At 43.4% G+C, this 19568-nt stretch overlaps 1 protein-coding gene across 1 annotated transcript in view; it reads left to right on the forward strand.

The window, feature by feature from the left end:
• Window positions 1-236: 236 nt before the first annotated feature.
• The window catches only part of LOC132086188 (homer protein homolog 1-like), a 242131-nt gene continuing 222799 nt past the window's right edge, over window positions 237-19568 (forward strand). Inside the window, exons 1-2 of the mRNA XM_059491664.1 lie at window positions 237-365; window positions 8594-8686. Of these exons, the coding sequence (XP_059347647.1) occupies window positions 264-365; window positions 8594-8686 (195 nt within the window). The 5' untranslated portion in view covers window positions 237-263. The remainder of the gene's footprint in view (window positions 366-8593; window positions 8687-19568) is intronic.

The raw sequence follows: 19568 nt of genomic DNA on the forward strand, positions 1-19568 counted from the left end.
ATTTGCAATTGCAAACAGATGCCCCTCTCCTTTTGCTCCTTTTACAGAATGTATGCCAGTATATGCTTTATAATTTTAGCTGTAATTGAATTAGAAATTGTTCTCTATTTGCAAATTTGTCTCAGTGTACACAGATACTTGTCTATAATACTGTCATTTTTAATTATTGAGAAAACTTTTTAAAAAATCAAACCCACAGAGCCCCTTTTTTTACCACCATTCCTTTTTTTCAGGCAATAATAAATAGCACTATCACCCCCAACATGACATTTACAAAAACATCCCAGAAGTTTGGCCAATGGGCAGACAGCAGAGCAAATACAGTCTACGGTTTGGGATTTTCATCTGAACATCACCTTTCAAAAGTAAGTATGACCAATAACAACTATTTGGCCAAACAACTTAAGAATCAAATACCTTTGCTGGTTGTAACTAGACTCTGCTCACTACTATTGCTTGAAAATAGTTTACAATAAATGTTCTGTATCCATTCTTACAATGTAAAAAGACAAGACAAAATTGTTATAACACTTTGTTGCCTATGAATTTTCTTTTAACTTATTGAGGAGAGTAGGGATATTCAAGTTATCAGAGTGTATGATGTTAATTCTTTCCCGGTATTCACTTGTTAGGTTTTTTAAGTTTCTCTTCCGAAAGTTGTTCTTTCATTACAGTTTTTCACTATAGAATTTAAAGGAGTAGAGTATGTAGTGTTTCTTCCATGTTTAGATCTCCTAGAAAACAATTGCTGATCGTTTTCCAATGCATTTTTGTCTTTTAAGCTGCATTCACTTTCACTTTTTTGCTGTGTAGTTCATCAAATTACAGATATTACAACATGTGCAAGCTTAAAGTAAAACTAGTGGGAAAAATATTCAATGTAAAAGAAAACTACATTTTCTTGTTGGAGTACAAATGTTGACAGTTTTACTAAGGAAACTCAGTTCCCTATGAGTTTTTTTCTGGTCTGCTTGTGCAGTAGGGAAGTCCACCTTAATCCAAGGAAAGCAGTAACTCCTTTTACTGAAAGTCATGGTAGGGTTCACTGTGAGCACCCTTTCTACAATCCCTATTGTTATTGATAGCACTTTGGTAGATGAGTCCAAGAACCTGCAAAAATCAGTGTTGTTTTTCTCCAGATGAGGAATCCATTTTCAGTTTGAAAACATGTTTCTACATTAAGCAGAGAATTTTCATCTTTGAAATACACAAAAGATCTGGAAACACAAATGCAATAAAAATGAATGTATAATAAATGTTTGAGTAAAGAATAATGATTGGCTTTTTATTAAAAAGCCTTAAATAAACAAAAAAAAATCATACTGGCCCTTTTGAGAAAGTAATTGTTATTGTCTAAGGATGAGAATGGGCCTGTCAGAAAGCCATTAAAAAAAGAATCAGTAAATCGGCTTTATTTGGACAGCATGATATACTTGTATGACTTCTTCCTTTTATAATCCAATTGCTTTGATTTCTAAGAAGCATCACACACAGAAGAAATTCTGAGTGATATTGAGTATATTCATGTGCATTTGTGCATGTCATTGCTTTAGTGAACCCAGAAATTTTGTCATTTATTTAAATTGATGTGTATGTCTATTGGTTTGGCACAGCCTGGTTTTTGGTAGCGGGGAAGGGGGGGGGGGGGGCGGTTAGGGAGAGGGATACAAAGATGGGTCCTGTGAGAAGCTACTGGAATACTGGAAGCTTCCACCATGTCCGGCAGAGCCAATGGCTGATGGCTCTGAAGATGGACATGCTGCTGGCCAAAACTGGGCCAATGACAGGTTGGTTGTAAAGGCTAATCTCTCTAATCTCTCTGAGGCCTTTGAGGGTCCAATCTGGCTAGCTCTGGACCCCTGGCCCCTTGCAGCCTTTACAAGGACAAAAGTAAAAGACTAGAGGCACTCTTCTCTTTGGGACCAAAACTCCCACAGCTTTATTGTGGAATTACTCCAGGGGGTTCAAGACGGGAAAGAGCAAAGGAGAAGAAGAGGGTGAGGGTCTTGTCCCAGGAGATTTTAAATCTGGGGGAATGGGGGGCAGAGGACAGGGACCACAGCCAATGGGATACAAGTGAGGGGAGGGGGGAAAGGGGAGAATGGAACAAACCATGTCCATGTGATCAGTGCAAATTACCAAATACTCAGTGCAAAAACAACAACTAAATAAACTATTTAGTGCAATACAACAGTTGGTAACACCTCTGTGCCAAAAGGACTAGCACAGGTGCTAGTGAGATCCTCCTGTAGTCTCCCTCCACAATTTTTCACCTTTTCCTTAAATTTTTAATCCTCCAGAGAACCCTTCCTTTCATATAATGAGATATCATCATTATTTAGTAATTTTATCAAGAGATTGCTAATAAAGCCTTGTATTTTGGCCTTATTATCATGCAAAGCTGCTCAGGAGCTCAGTCCCTTTAGAGGACTGGGTGCCCGAAGCTCAGCTCAGGCCAATGCCGCAGGGCTATCCTCTAGCAAGCATGGTGATATTCAGCTCTTATAGTGATTGCAAGCTCTTTAGGATTTCAGCTGTGCTTGCTAGGTAGGGGTGTCCAGGGCTGAGGCTGCAGCAGACAGAGAGAGAGGAGAAGTAGGCACTGGCTGGTTCCACAGAGATGGTTTATTGAGATGGTCTGTGAAGGGTCTCAGCTCTTCTTCTAACTAATGGGGGTACAGTATGCCCTTTATATAGGTTTGGCTAGAATCCAAGCTTAACCAATGGTGTTTTTAGGAATATCCATGATTAACCAATAGCAAAGATTTAGGGGTAACATTGCCATATAGGGTTACAGAGATAGATTATAGGTCAGGGGGTCGGAGAGACAGGGATTTCTTGGCTGCCTCAGCATTCCTATTGTTCAATTCTCCAAGGAGCTTTTCCTATTTCCATGGGGTTTGCTACAGATTGCCTCAAGTAATTATAGTAATTTTTTTAATATTTCCACTACATTAGACTTGTTAGCTCTTTCTTTGAATGTTATCTATTTATCTGTCTATTTGTGGTGATTTGACCCTGGCTAGCTGCCAGACAACCACCAAAGCCACTCACTCACTCCCCTCCGCAATGGGACAGAGGAGAGAAAATATAACCAAGGGTTCATGAGTTGAGTGAAATAAGGACCAGGAGAGATAACTTATCAAATACCATCACAGGCAAAACAGGCTCAGCTTAGAGATATTACTTGAATTTATTGCTAACAAAATCAGAGCAGGATAATGAGAAGTAAAATAAGACCCTTGAAAACACCTTCCACCCACCCCTCCCTCCTTCCCAGCTCTACCTCCTACGCCAGCAGCGCAGGGAGACAAGGAATGAGCATTATGGCCACTTCATCACCTGTGGTTTCTGCCATTGCTCAGGGAGAGGAGTCCCCCTATTGCATCATGGGGTCCCTCCCACAGGAGACAGTTCTCCATGAAGTTCTCCAACGTGAGTCCATCCCACTGCTCCAGTATGAGTCTTTCCCATGGGCTACAGTTCTTCACATACTGCTCTAATGTGAGTTCCTCTTCCATGAGGTGCAGTCCTTCAGGCACAGCCTGCTCCAGCATGGGTCTCCCAACTGGCTCACAAGTCCCACCAGGAAAACTGCTCCAGTGTAGACTCCTCTCTCTATGGGCCCGCAGGTTCCTGTCCAGGAGTCTGCTCCAGTGTAGGCTTCCCACAGGTTCACAGTCCTCTCTCAGGCATCCACCTGCTCCAGCATGGATCTCTTCCACAGGCTGCAGGTGGATCTCTGAATCCCCATGGTCCTCCATGGGCTGCAGCAGCACAGCTGCTTCACCATGGTCTTCACCATGGGCTGCAGGGAAATCTCAGCTCTAGTACCTAGAGCATTTCCTCCTGCTCCTCCACTGACCTTGGTGCCTGCAGAGTTCATCTCACATATTCTCAGTCCTCTCTTCTTTGAGTGCAATTACCTCCATACAATAACATTTTTACATTCTTAAATATGTTATCACAGAAGCGTTACCATAATTTCTGATTGGCTTGGCTCTGGCCATCTCTGGGTCTGTCCTGGAGCCATCTGACATTGGCTTTGAAAACCTGGCCATGAAAACCCAATACACTGATAATTTTTTTTAACAGTTTCTACTACTGTGATACAGAAGATCCTATTTACTGCCTTCTATGTCTTCAACCGTTCTAAATCTTAGCATCATGTTTGCTCACTTACCAATCATCTGGTCCTAAAGCTGATTTAAATAATAGGTTATACATTAGATTTTGTGGTCTATCTACAACTCTTAAATAAGTATTGTTTTGCCGAGATAAGCAAAACTCCACAACTTTTGTGAAAGTTGTAAAGCCGGTATGTTTATTACAGCGCTGGACGCATGTGGGAATCGTTCCCCTAAAATGACATGTGTACCTCTGGGAAGTCCAGATCTCCTTTTATCTCCCTCTCAAATACATATCGCATGCAATTTTACAATAGGTTCAAACATATTCATTCCACTGATTTTGTGTGACACTTGCCACTAATTCTTCAGAAAGAACTCCTGGGTCAGGTTGCCCTGTTCTGTCTGCCCCCCTCCTCCCTCCTTATCTCTTGTCCTTTGGCTGAAGCAGTCCTTCCAAGCACAGGCTTTTTGCAAGAACAGGCAGTCAGACTAAACAGCAAGCTACATACTTAACTCAAAGATGTACATTTCACCTAAATCAAAATGGATTTCTACCCTGGAAAATTTCCACTCTGCCTCAGTATCATCCAGTTCTGGTAATCTCTGGCCAATTCTATTATCTGTTTTGAGACTTTTCTTGATAACTTAATTAGAGTTTCTGGATGGTATATTTTGTCCCCTATGTTTAGGAAACGTGCTTTTAAATAACCTTACAGATGAAATATAGGATACCAGTGGTTAGAAATGATACTTCCTCAAAAACTAGTAGCCTACCAGGAGAAGTACTTTAAAGACAATTATGTTTTTTAGATCTTGAATAGCAAGTGAAGTTCTGATTGAAAATTAGTTGAGGATATTGAGTCACACAAAGGTAGCCTTCATCTGTTTTGAATACATGCAGTGCAAACTAATTTCTTTGTATGCTGCTGCTGGAGAGATTTAGAAGGTGTTGGTGAAGTTTCCAATGTTTTTGCAGGATAATTTCAGTCTTGAGTTGATCATAATAAGATCATGGTATATATAAAAGCAGTAGAAGCCAAAATGAATGTTTAGTTACTATAGCAGTTAGTGTAGTGTGAAGCTGAGATCTGTGAAGCCAAATTTTTCTCTAGCCAGAGAACCCAGGCCCTCTTCTTAATACATTGATTTAATTTATCAGTTTTAAGAGTGCATTTATAGTGGTTTTGGTTCGCCAATTTGAGATTTCGTCAATTTTGAGATTTCCTGGCCAATGCACTCGCTTCCTGCCGAGAGATAGGATTAGGAGAAAGGCAAAGCATGCTCAAAACTTTGAAAGGGTATAAGAAAAAGTTTTTAACAGTAACTAAAGAAAGAGTAATAAGAATCAGAACAAAACCTTCAGAATACTCTTCCTCCCCCCACAACCTTTTCTTTCCCACTGACAATGTAAAGAAGCAAAACATAAAATTTCAGTCAGTTTACCACCTCTAAAATAGTCTTTCTTCAGTTTACTTAGGGAGAGAAGTCCCTCTCGTTAAGGTTATGGAGACTTCTCCACGAGGAAAAAAAGTTCTCTCGTGGCTCTCTCATGAATAGCAGCCGCCTGTGGAAATCTGCAATCGTGAAGTCCTTCCCATTTTCCACAAGCTTTTCCCAAAGCTGTGTTCATGGGCCATGTCAACTTATGGGGTACTGTTTTAAAGATGAGCTGTTCAAAGGCAACGGTTCTCATTATCTATCTCTAAAATCATCTTCATCCCTGGGAACAGAGGCCCTTCTCTTCCTGGGGGCACAGGACCACTCTTCTCTCCTTCTCTGTTCAAGCTTCCCATAGGATCACAGCTACTTTAACATCTGCTTACTTTGGCATAGAGGCCTTTGCTCAATATCAAATTGAACCCTTCATCTCCCCGTGGCTTCCATGTGTTACAGGGAAAAAGAGTCTCTCTCCATAGCTATTACAAGAGGATTTTCAGTCCCAAGATTAAGGTATCTCCTCCTCGCTTCCATCTGGGACTTGACTTCTTCACTGACCTTGATGTCATCATGTTGCTCCTTTACATGCTTGCATCTTGTTCTTTTCACTCAAGGGAGTATTGAAGCACTGAAAGAGTTAACATCTCACCCCGGCCTGCAGATGGTCTCTCGGTGGGGTGCTTTTGGTGCTTTCAGAGGGAACTGCAGCTGAGGCTGTGTCAGGATCAGCTGCATGGCTGGTCTTTGTTTTTTGCTGCATTCAATTCCAGCCGCAGGGCCACTCTGTGTGGGCTGCAAGGCTGCCTCTGGCCTGAGCTGCATGATCTCGTGCGGTGGCCACGCTGGGGGCAGGGGATCCTAGTGGCAAGATGTTAAAAGCCAGTGTTATAGGTTAGTTGCAGTAAGGAATTAATCACCGACTAATGAGTCAAAATAAAATGAAATTTATTAATTGATACAGCAAGCGATAATAGGCAAAGTCAGCGCCCCGGGCGCGCTGGGCGACAGGAGAGTCTCCGCTCTAACACTGCCGCACTCTTCTGATATTTCCGTGGAGTTCTTATACAGTCCTGTTTCCGGGTTGATGTGTAGTACTCTGCGTATTCTTCTTTTGTGTCTAGGTGGTCATAGTCCACCCCCCGGAGGTCTGAAGATGAAGACTGGTATTTTCCTTTGTCTGATTCCTGGAATTTTAGGCTCAATCTGCTGAGTTCCTGGAATCTTAGGTTTTCTGAGCGGATAAGCTGATACTGTGCTATCAATCATAGCAAACCCCCCCACCCATATTAGCAGTTTACTAAACAGATAAACAAATGTTTGTGAAACCTATTGTCTTTGGTTTCACCTTCCTTATCCTTTTAAGTCTGGAAATTTACTTAAGCAAACAACTAGAGGTGGTGCAACAGTCTTACTGGAATAACTTTGTCAGCTTTGATGAACAAACTTAAAGTTTTAACCCATTACAGCCAGGGCCCCTCACAGCCTCCCCACTCCCTGCGTGGCCACTGCTGGGGCCTGACCCGGCCGGGACAGGGCTCAGCAGGCTCCCCAGAGAGGGTCCCGGCCCTGCGGCAGAGGGCAGAGCCGGCCCGGCCTGGCCCAGTCCAGCCGAGATGGGCTGGGCTGGCCTTGTTACCTGTTCCCAGACCAGAAGGAAAAGAAGTTGTTCCCGGGTTTCTTTCATCTTTAACAAGTGTTTTTCACAGAGGCATGTCCAGCTTTTCAGTGGCTGGAAGCTTTGCATCACTTCCCTAAATGTCTCCCATGCAAAACCATGACAGCATGTATTTCTAAATTGCTGCTTTAGCTATTTTGTCTAAGATATACATGTAGCAGAGAAATCATGCTTCATATGGCAGTTCAGTGTGAAATTCTTGACTTTAGTGTTTGGTATATTTGAGGGCTTACTTCAATGAATTTGTTAACTTGATTCATGTCTATGAACAATCAAGAAATGAACTTGACTCAATATTCCTACTGCTGCTTTCTAAATTAGCTACCAAAATGATAAATGCTGTAAAATTTTGGGAAGAAATTGGTATTGTTTCAGTCATGAAAAAATGAAGCCCACTGAAGGTGCTAGGCTAATAGTGACCATGGTGGCTTTCAGAACCAGATCATTTGTTGTCAAGAAAACAGTAAAACCTGAATCTGAAAGTAGCTGTGCAAGGCAGCTTATCATGATTGTATGCCATATATGAGGTGGTTTTTTTAACACTATCAGCTGTAATGGGTTAAAACTTTAAGTTTGTTCATCAAAGCTGACAAAGTAATTCCAGTAAGACTGTTGCAACACCTCTAGTTTGTTTAAGTAAATTTCCAGACTTTAAAGGATAAGGAAGATGAAACCAAAAGACAATAGGTTTCACAAACATTTGTTTATCTGTTTAGTAAACTGTTAATATGGGTGGGGGGGTTTGCTATGATTGATAACACAGTATCAGCTTATGCGCTCAGTAAACCTAGGATTCCAGGAACTCAGCAGATTGAGCCTAAAAATTCCAGGAATCAGACAAAGGAAAATTACCAACCTTCATCTTCAGACCCTGGGAGGTGGACTATGACCACCTAGACACAAAAGAAGAATACACAGAGTACTACACATCAACCCGGAAACAGGACTGTATAAGAACTCCACGGAAAATCAGAAGAGTGTGACAGTGGCGGAGCGGAGACTCCCCTGTCGCCCAGCGCTGATTTGCTTATTGCCTTGCCCGCTGTAATTAATAAATTCTCAATTGGTTTTACTTGGCATATTGTCGGCTCAATTTATAACATCAGCAACAAATTAAACTTTGTTGCATCATGAATTTCCTGTCATATAAACAGAGTACATTATGTCTGAAAGGTATGTCACTGTGTAGCTGTCCTAAATAAAAATCTAACAAGGATAAAAAATTTAAAAATTCTACTGAGAAAATCTGACTTTGTAAAATATCAAGTACAGCATTCTGTTCTGCATGTAGTATAACTACTTACCCACTACTTTTTCTCTTTTTCCTTTTTTTTTAAACTTATACCTTCAGTTTGCAGAAAAATTTCAGGAATTCAAAGACGCTGCAGGACTAGCAAAGGAAAAATCCCAGGAAAAGATGGAGCTAACAAGTACACCCTCTCAAGTGAGTGTTATTCCCTGATTCAAGCCTAGTACTTCATAGTCTGTGCTAATTACCATATCTTTCGCGCATTGTTTTAAAAAAGAACAGAGTACTTCACAGTTTCGTTTAATCCCCTCATCAGTCAGCTAGAAGTGGCAAGAAGTCTAAGAATGCATTTAATATACTTTGCAAAACTGTCAAAGGGGCTTGCTTTAATATTAAATTGTCCTTTTGTTTATTCCCATCCCTTTCTTTGAGCTTTCCTCAGAAAATATGAGTAAAGATGGTGTGAAGTTATGTAAGTCTATAGTTGTGATGGTGTTCACAGGGGTTCTTGGATGAGGGAAGAGACAAGCATCTGACTCCATGTTTCAGAAGGCTTGATTTATTATTTTATGATATATATTACATTAAAACTATGGTAAAAGAATAGAAGAAAAGGTTTCATCAGAAGGCTAGGCTAAGAATAGAAAAAGAAAGAAAAGAAAGAATGATAACAAAAGCTTCTGTCCCGGACAGAGAGTCCAAGCGAGCTGACTGTGATTGGCCATTAATTAGAAACAACTCTATGAGACCAATCACAGATCCACCTGTTGCATTCCACAGCAGCAGATAACTATTGTTTACATTTTGTTCCTGAGGCCTCTCAGCTTCTCAGGAGGAAAAATCGTAAGGAAAGTATTTTCCATAAAGGATGTCTGTGACATATAGTAAAGACCTTTTATGTTTTTTCTTATTGTAGCTATGAAATCTCAGGCAATGCACTCATTACAACAAAAATGAAGTAAAATCAGCGTAGTTACTTATTTCCTCCTGTTGTAGTATTCATTTGTGAAATGTGTTGAAGGAAGATGGCAGACTCACATGTGGATTCTGGGGTTTTATTGTTAGCCATGTTGTAACAGAAGAGTTTATAAAAGACATCTCAAAATATTAACTGAGTTAATAAAGACCTAACCGGAAAATAAATTAATATAGTCAAATGTACATCAGTTATGACTAAAATTAATTTACTTGAAAATGAATGCTTTGAAATTAATTTGCAAAAATAAATTTAATGAGGCTTTTATGCCCCTCCCCTCCGGCATTTCTGTCTGTGTGTGTAGCTATTTGCTTTATTTTAAGCAATAGAAAAGACAAAAATAGTTTCTCCTCTTGGAGGATGAATGTTGTAATGTGTTGTTAAGTTTTTTGTATTGCTCCCCCATTTTATGTATTGTTTCCCCCCTTTCCAATGTAAGATGGTTCTGTCCTCCCCAGTTGTCCCGCCATAGCCCTCCTGACAGTTTTGTTGCTATGGTTACCCCTGCCCCTGGGTTTGTCAGTCAGTTAAGTTATGTGATTTCTCCTCCCTTATTTCTCCTTATAAGTAAACTTTTTCTCCTCCCTGGGCCCAGTCAATCACCCCCCACTCCTCCTAGTCTTCGAGAACCTTCTTCTCTCTGGGGATTGTGGTTGGCTGTGGTCCCGGGGCCCCTCCTTTACTTTGTATTTATTGGATATTTCTGTATGCCCATTATGTTAAGTTCCTCCCTATACCTTTCCCTATTGGTCTGCTGTGAATCCCTTCCTTATCCACCCCCTATCTTTAAAACCCTACTTCTCCCGCCCCTCGGGGCCATTTTGCTGGTTGGCTGTTCCTCGGTTGGTGCCCCTGTGTCATCGAATAAACCGACCTTCGCCCCCAGCAAGGTGTGCGGCTCCTTCTTCTCGTCCTTAAGCATTGAGTCCAGTCCGCAATCCAGCCCAGCCTGAGGCCAGGACGCCAAAGGGGGTTGGCACTTTATGCAGTTGGGGTGTCGGCCACCTCAGCTAGCCGGATTTCGCCTTAGTGGCCACATACACACCGTTGCAGATGAAGCAGCTTCAAAACTACAGCAGGGGTTCCTGAGCTAAGTAGGATTCATACAGCTGAGTCTTTTTTTTTCTGGGAAGTTGTCTTGGTTTGAAAGACAGATGCCTGCCAAGGAATGCGGGAACCTCCCTTGGAATGGAAAATATGAACCCCTTCCCTCCAAATTATTATAACTTTGAAAATACGGGGCTTTCAGGGAAAGATATAGGAAAATTAATAACAGATCTTTAATAGGAGAGATATATATTAAAAAAAACAAGGCTAAAAACCAACAACAACAACAGCAGCAACAAGAAACAGGAAAAAACAGATCCAATAACAGCTTCTCTGGGCTGTCAAGCACTTTCCCCTTTGATGTAGTTATGGTCACAGCCAGCAGGGGTGCTGTTGGCTTCTGGCCAGGCAGGGCAGGTGCAATGATTACCCCCTGGCTGCAGGGGGCACTGTGGGGTGAGCTCAGCTGCCTTCTCCACACAGTTAATGGCAGCTCAGCCAGCAGAAGAGATAGGAAAGGGGCTTTGTTTGCAAACCCACAGGGGCAGCTGGTCTCAGTGCCTGTCTGGATGGTGAAATGGGCTGTAGCAGGGACCTTGGAGCAGCAGGCTGGAACAGCAGAGCTGAGCACACCTGGGGTAGCAAGCAAAGTGTAGAAGAAACTCCAAAGCCATAGCAGGAGCCATGGGGATGCCGAGTGGACACGGAGTGTCAGGTTAAAGTGTAGCAAAAAAGCCCGAAGCAGCAGCAGCAGAAAACAGCAGGGCTGGGCAGTGGCAGATGGGCTTCCACAAGCAGTCGGAAGATGCTTCCTCCAGAGGGGGTTGGAGGCCAAGGTCCCCTTCTCAGTGAGGTTGTGTGTTGAAAAGGTCCCAGTTCAACAGCTGCTCTTATGAGCAAAGGCTTACCCACAATAAGGAGATGCAATGGGTGGACAAAAAGTCTGCAGTGGCAGTGAATCCTCTGGGCAGCAACAGTCCATCACCAAAACTGCACCTGTCTCCACTCTGAACCTAAGAGAGAGCAAGGAGCTGAGCCCAGTTCCTCACCCCTCAGCCGAAATCTCACAGTATCTCTGCCTTTCCCGAGAGAAAACCCCCAGCTAAGAGACAGCAACAAACTTCACCCCTTCTCTATTCCCTGGCTACATCTTTTGTCACTCTTAAGTATTTGCTTTTTTTCATCTCTTGGGCAAAAAATGGGAGAAAAATTCCATGATATAAATAAAAAAGGGAAAAATCCTAACCTCCAACAGGAGTGCATCTTCATTCATTGAATCAGTGCATGTCTTGAGTACTTTACACTGCAGTATGCTCATGGTCTTTGACGGAACAAGGATGGCAGGCAGTTTGCAAGATGCTATATTAATAGGTTTATTGCCACCAGAAAGCTGCATCAGGTGTATTTCCAAGAGAAGTCAGTAGAAACCACAAGAATGCAAAATGAACCAACCTCGTGTTTTCCTAATACACATTTTGCCCAAGTGCTAGGTTGGCTTTTGCTCTTAAAGGGAAAGTGCTTGCTCTACTATAACAGGAGAAAATAAGGCATTATTTTTTATTAGTTTTCTTGACTGTCTCTAAACTTCTCATAATTTCCACTAATAAATACATAAATAATGGAAGTATTATATCCTAGTATACACTTGGACTTTAAAAACAGTGAAATGCTTCAGCCAGGCCTCTAGTTGCTCAATATTATGGGTAGAACAACTACTCTGTTTCTCTTTTAATATGATGATTAATATTCTGCACTCAGAAGTTAAATCTGAAACTGTTGAATGGAGTGACTTATTTGGTTTGGACATAAATTTTAGCTATTTATTCAGAGACAAGATGCTTTTGTCTAACAGTTGCCCAGGATTAAAGCTTTTTCTTAATCTATATGAGCTATTAATATTGTTTATTTTCCAGATGCTCCTTTGTACTTGAAGCCTAGCATTCTATACTGTTGTCAGCTATAGAAATGTTATCTCAAACAATTGTATAATACACATTGAGAACTACAATTTATTTACTGCATGCTTAGGAATAATTTCATATTCAGGCCTTACTTTATTGTGGCAACAGGCCCCCGAACAGGGAATAATAAGCATTGACTCCATGATTGCAGAAGGCTGATCAATTGCTTTATTAAGCTATACTATACTATACTATACTATACTGTACTGTACTGTACTATACTATACTATACTACACTACACTACACTACACTACACTACACTACACTAGATGAAAAACCCTTCGCCCTTGCCAGACAGCCCAATACACACGCGGATCCAATTGGTCAATTAATCAAAACACCATCACCAGAATCCAATTAAGAAATCCCTCTTTGGTAAACAATCTCCATAAAACATTCCACATGTGCACAACAACAGGTGTGTAAGGTTTTCTGTGTTGCTGTTTAGGTGGCCTGGAAAGGCCCAGGGATGGCCTTGGAGAGCCGACGCTTCAAAGGACGAGGAGAGACTTCTGATCTTGTCTCGGTCTTGGTGTTTATTAATTGTTTATCTAAAAGATTTTCTTTCAGCCCGACAGAGGTCTGCACAGCAAGTCAGCCATGGGCACACTGCGAGCCCCCGGGGCGGTCACTTATCTTTATACTCGAAGTTACATATACAATATTTATCATTTCTCCCCAATACCTTCTACCCTTATAAACCGGTGCACTTTTAGTAATGACCAATCCCAAAGTGCCACCACCACCACAGAAGATGGAGGCCAAGAAGAAGAAGAAGAAGAAGGACAGGACACGCCCCAATTCCTCCATCTTACTTCTCTAGACCCCCCTGTACCAAAATCCTAAACCCTGTGTTTTAAACTTTAACTAAATTATCCCTTCACCATTCACCCAGTGGAATCCTCCCAGTCCTCATACAGGTCTCATCTCCTGTGTAGGATCAAAATCCTGCCACCAGACACTTCTGGCAACATTCCAGGATTCCCGAGCCCCCCAAGGGTGGTCTCGGCCTCTCTGCACCTCCATCCTGAGGTGCTGAGATCCCACATCTCCCCCTTCTGTTTGCACCAGGAAGATCTCTTTTACTATCCGATTCATAGCGTGTTTTAAACATGCAAATATGCATGGGATGACAAGTATGAGGACTAGGAGAACTATTAAAACATAGAACCCTACTCTTAAAATTCCTCTCCAAATGGGAGAGATGTCAAAGAAGTCTACCAGCTGATCGATCCACGATCCTGTGATCTCGCCAAGTTTATTTATGCTGTCCTTTATATTTTTGATACTTTCATGAATTGACCTTGAATGATCTGAGAGATTCATGCAGCACATCCCTTCAAACTCTTCACACCCATGTCCATGAGCGAGCAATAGATAATCGATCGCCGCTCTGTTTTGAAGAGTCGCCTGCCTTGTACCACTGATGTCTTTTAACATGTCATCCAATGCGACAGACACAGACCGTGCATGTTTGCTCAGCCAACAACCCATGCGGTCGATTTGAGTCAAGGCTACCCCTGATGCTGTTTGCGGTGAGAAAATTGCGGTAGCAATACTCGCTTTCTTATCCCAAGAAAACATTTTATCATTGCAATCTGCCGCATATTGTTCTATTGATCTTTTTTCTCTGCGTTTTTTCTCCCTTAACATGTTCAAATCAGGCGATAGTATTGAAATTTCCCCAATGCTGCATGGACCTCCCGTGGCATTAGCAGGAATGCCGTGCCAAATTCTGTCTCCGCAAATTAAGAACAAACCCCGTGGCAATTGCACTGGGACTTGGACCGATCCTTTGGTAGTTTTCCCTATATATTTACACCATGCTGACGCATTCTTATAGAATTCATGAATGGGAGTCAAATCGACAGTTTTCGCCTTTGTGACATTCGGAGTCTCAAACTGCATGCAGAGTTCCATTGTCATGGACCCAAAAATCTCCAATTCCTGAGGTTCTGTAGAAGCCACAGGAAGTAGATGTGTCCAAGCACACCACTCTTTCACAGGATCTTTAATGATCTGTGAAATGTTAACTGCGGAGTGCCCTGGAACTGGCCATTCGTCCACTGGCAATCCAACCATGCATGCTGAAAATGGTTTTCCTGGCCTCGAATGTGTCAGGCAAATACTATCTAAATTTGCTGCCTGAGCTAAAGTCTCCCATACATTTTGCCTTGGTTGAGTAATAGGTAAATTACCCCCATTGTTTACTGTAACGAATGAAAGAATGATGCACATAAGCATCATAAAACCCATAATTCCGCTCCTGCGTGAAATTATTATTCTGTTTTCCATTCAGGACCCTAGAGAAGATTCCCCCAAAGTCTTTAGCTTCTTTTTATTTTTCTTCTGAATCGTTCACTGCCGTCTGAGTCTCGACTTCCGTTTGAGTGCTCGTCTCTTTGTCTTTTGGATCAACGTTCTCGTGTTCTCGTGTTCGGAATGGCTTCACGTGCCGTGCCGACACCCACTTCAGACCTCGATCTGTGGAGATACAAGCGAAACCCTTGCCCCAAGTGATTAGCTTGAAAGGACCTTCTATTTGTCCTGTCTCTGGGTTTCTGATCAAAACTAAAGGATTTTCCTTTAGCCTTGCCTGTGTGCTATTCAAAAAATGTCTCACGATTGGTGGATTAGGTTCTGAGGATGAGCTATTTAGGAAATTCAACACATACAGTGCCTTATTTAATTTCATGTGAGGTGTCGCCTCTGGCTCACCCCTTCTCTGTCTGTCCAGAAGGGATTTCAGGGTGTGATGTGTTCTTTCAATGATTGCCTGACCTGTGGGTGAATGTGGAATACCAAACATATGTCTGACACCCCACCTCTTCAGGAATCTGTCAAGCACCCTGCCTGTATACGTTGGCCCATTATTTGTTTTTATCTCCTGCGGCACACCTAACGCTGCAAATGCTTGCAGGAAATGTCGGCAAGCATGATCTGCCTTTTCCCCTGCATGTGCTGATGCAAAGACTGCCCCTGAGAACGTATCTACAGAAACATGAACATTTTTGAGCCTCCCAAAAGATGGATATTTCGTGACATCAGCTTGCCACAACTGAAGACTTTGCAGCCCCCGCGGATTAATGGCTCCGGTAGAGGAAGGTGGCTGCACAAGCTGGCAATCTGGACAGGCACTAATGATTTCCCTCGCCTGACTCTTTGTGAGGCGAAAGGATTCCATTAGCCCCTGCGCATTCTGGTGAAAGAACGCATGACTTAATCTTGCCTGCTCAAAAATGTCCGGCAGTGTTTGCGAAATGGGCATCGTCAACCTGTCCGCCCGAGCATTCCCTTCCGCTAAAAACCCCGGAAGTGTTGTGTGCGCTCTAACGTGTGTGATAAAATACTTTCCTTCCCTGCTCTCTAGCAGCATTTTCAAGCTTGTCAGATATGAGTATAGAACCTCATTACTGACTTCTTTCAAGAGCGAACCTTCCAATCTCCTGACCACACCCGCAACATACGCGGAGTCTGTCACCAGATTGAGAGGTTGTTCAAACAACTGAAATGCTCGGACAACGGCTGCAAACTCCACAATTTGCGGAGAGCCCTGCACCATCCTCACGTCAGATTCCCAATCCCCTGTCATTGAGTCTCTCCACGTGATCACTGACTTGTGTGTTTCCTGAGCCATCCGTGAACACTGTGATCCCGTCCAAAGGCTCTTCACTCATTTTTGGTTTTGCTCTATAGCATATCTGCGATTGCAGTATTCTATGTCGCGGAAAGTGGACTGTACAAGTTCCTGGGAATGCCAACAACGCGATTAACAGATCTTTCGATTGTTGTATCGCCCAATCGAAATAGTCTCGTTTCAGAGGTAGTCTGATGATTGAGAATTCTCTTCCTGCCATCGTCAGCAACCTTGTTCTCGCCTTTATGATGATCTGTGCTGCCATCTCTAAATCTGTAAGAATTGTTTTTGCGGGCCTGTGTGGTAAGAAAATCCACTCTATGATTATCAAAGAATCCTTTTGCGATTCATCCCATTGGAAGATCAAACCATGGAACTGTGTTTTCTTCCCCAGCACTGCCAACTGAAAAGGCAACGTTGGAACAAATCGATGTGCCTGCCTTTTCTGTACCGCGTCTGCGACTCTCTCCAACTCCTTTTTCGCTTCTGGCGTGAGTGTTCTGGGAGACCGGATGTCTGCGTCTCCTCTCAAAAGATCAAGCAGCGCTGGGATGTCGCTGTTTGTGATTCCCAAGACTGGCCTCATCCAGTTGATTTCTCCTAAAAGCTGTTGCAGATCATGCAAATTGCTGACCTTGGTGCTGATCTCCATTTTTTGAGGTTTTATTGTTCTTTCTGAAATTTTCCACCCTAGATATTTCCAAGGTGCAACCTCTTGAATCTTTGAAATGCTGATTTCCAGACCTGCCTTTTGCACCTCTGCAATCACACAGTCACGAGCTTCTTGCAGCTCCTGCCGTGTTGACGCTGCAATGAGCAAATCATCCATGTAATGAATGATCTTCACCTTCGGAAATTTCTTCCGCGCTGGTGCCAAAGCTCGTGCCACGTACCATTGACAGATTGTCGGAGAATTTTTTAGACCTTGCGGAAGAACGACCCAATGGTACCGCTGCAGAGGCGTTTCCCTGTTGATACTCGGAACTGAAAAGGCAAATCTCGGAGCATCATCTGGATGGAGTGGAATACTGAAAAAACAATCCTTGAGGTCAATGACCACAAGCTGCCAATCTCTGGGAATCATTGAGACAGATGGAAGTCCCAACTGAAGGGGTCCCATGTCTTCTATGACTTCATTGATCTTCCTGAGATCGTGTAACAATCTCCATTTGCCCGATAGTTTTTTCTTGATGACAAACACTGGAGAATTCCAAGGGCTGTCCGTTGGCTTGATCTGTCCTTTTCGCAATTGCTCTTGGACCAGGTCTTTCAAAGCACTCAAGTTTCTTCGCTCAAGGGGCCACTGATCCACCCAAACTGGATCATTGGTTTTCCATGTCAGCTTCAGTGTGGCGAGTGCTGCAGTGACCCCTATTAAAAATCCACCTCAATCTTCGCGCCCCATTGTGCCAAAAGGTCCCGACCCCAGACTGTGATCGGCTTTTGGACGACAAAAGGACGAATGATCGCCGTCTTGTCTCCTGGTCCTGTGACAACGACAGAATTCTCACTTTGCAGACACAGAGATGCTCCCCCTATGCCTGAGAGAGAGCCCAATGGCGCGACCAAGCTCCAACTGCGTGGCCAAAAGATGTACGATATTACCGTTACATCCGCCCCTGTGTCGAGCATGCCTCTGATCGCTATTGTTCTGTCCCCACATGTCAATTGGCATGTGAGCGTGGGTCGGTCTCGACCTATGTGTTTCACCCATGTTGTATGTACTTCAACATGTTCCTTGATAGGGAAACCTTCTTCGTCGAAGATTGACATGACCTCTCCAACTGCGTGTGGCGGCAATGCGAAAGCTCTCGCAACCACAGTGTTTTCTGGTACAGTCAATGGTGGACGAAGCGCTCTTGCCAAAACTGTTAATTCTGTATTTTTGTCCGCTGAGATGACTGTTGGATAGACAATAAGTCCAAGAATACTGCATTTATCTTGTCCGATTATTAAGAAATCTTGTTTCTTATATGAGTCCCCGCGGATACCCGTTGGTATCTCTGCATGACTTTCGTCTAAAAAGCATACTAGTTTTGAAGCTGCCAGTGCACACTGTGCCCCTGGTGGGAGGAGGTCTGGGTCACTGTGGAATCGACTGAGGGTTTTGCTGAGGGCATCTGCTTGTCGCTCGCTGATGATTGCCCCGTCTGCTCTTGTGACACCGCCAGTACTTGTGTCTGAGCGCGCTGGCGAGTTATGGGCGCGCTGAGCTTTCCGTTTCCTGGACGCGGTAACGGGTTTCCGTCCACGTCTGTCCGGGAATAACATTCTTTTGCTGAATGTCTGCCTCTTCCGCACCGCGCACAAACTGGCCTTTCCGCCTTCTGTGCTGGCGCTGGCGGATCTGTCCGTGGACAATTCCTTTTCATGTGGCCAAACTCCCCACATTTGTAGCACTGTCCTCTCGGGGGATTGTTCCTTTTCTGCATCGTCGCAAGAACTTTGTTGATGTTCTCGTCCTGCTGTTGCAGTATTTTTTCGAACATTTTTTCCAGTGTCTTGTTCTCTGCTTGCCTTTCTGAATGTCCCTTTAACTGTTCTTCCCATTCCTCTCTTAATTCACTCTTCACAATCGCTGCGACATGCTGAGGCGTTCCCACCTTGCTGCAGGCCTCCACCATCTCTGCCAAGGATGGCCATCCTGGCATGGCGCTGATGACCCGTTGACAATCCGGGTTGGCATTGCCAAAAGCTAAACTCTCCAAGAGAGGTCTCTTCGCTTCTTCGTTCGTCACTTGTCGATCCACGGCTTGCGTGAGTCGATCGATGAATGACATGAATGGCTCTGTGGGACCTTGCCTGATGCAAGAGAACGGGTCTTCTGGAGCTCCTGTTGGTGTAATTTGCATGATTGCCAATCGCGCTGCTTCTTTGATGTCACTCAGCACTCTTCGTGGAAGCCGCGCTGCTTGCTCCCCTGGGTTGTCATCTGGAGGATCTCCTGCTAATTGCCCTTCTGTGAGGTTTGCGTTTGGCCCGCCTTGATATCTGTTCCGCAATTCAGCAAGATATTTTCTCCACCTTTTTTCCCAGACAAGACTTTGCGTGTCAGTAAGAATCATTGCCACAATACTTCGAATGTCATATGGTGTGAGGTCATATGTAGCGAATGTCCCTCTCAATAGCTGCTTGAAGTATTGTGAATTCAGCCCAAAAGTTTGAGCTGCCTTCCCCAAGTCTTTAAGTGTCTCGTGACCCATCCTTTCCCACCTTGGGTTCTGCCCCTGGGCATCATATGTCACTGGCATTGTCAAATCTCCTGATCCTGGAAATAAGTGCTTTTCCTTTGCTAATGCTTTTCTAATTTGTTTCCAGTCCATCGTCTTCACTGGCTCTTCAAATTCCTCTTCTTGAGGTTCCATTGGGATTTGCATGAACAATGGTGTTGTGGATGTCATCGGTGATTCATTGTGCCTCTTTTCTCGCCTTGAGGTTTTTGGCCTCGCTCCTAA

Source organism: Ammospiza nelsoni, chromosome W, assembly GCF_027579445.1.
Source record: "Ammospiza nelsoni isolate bAmmNel1 chromosome W, bAmmNel1.pri, whole genome shotgun sequence".
Taxonomy (NCBI): Eukaryota; Metazoa; Chordata; class Aves; order Passeriformes; family Passerellidae; genus Ammospiza; species Ammospiza nelsoni.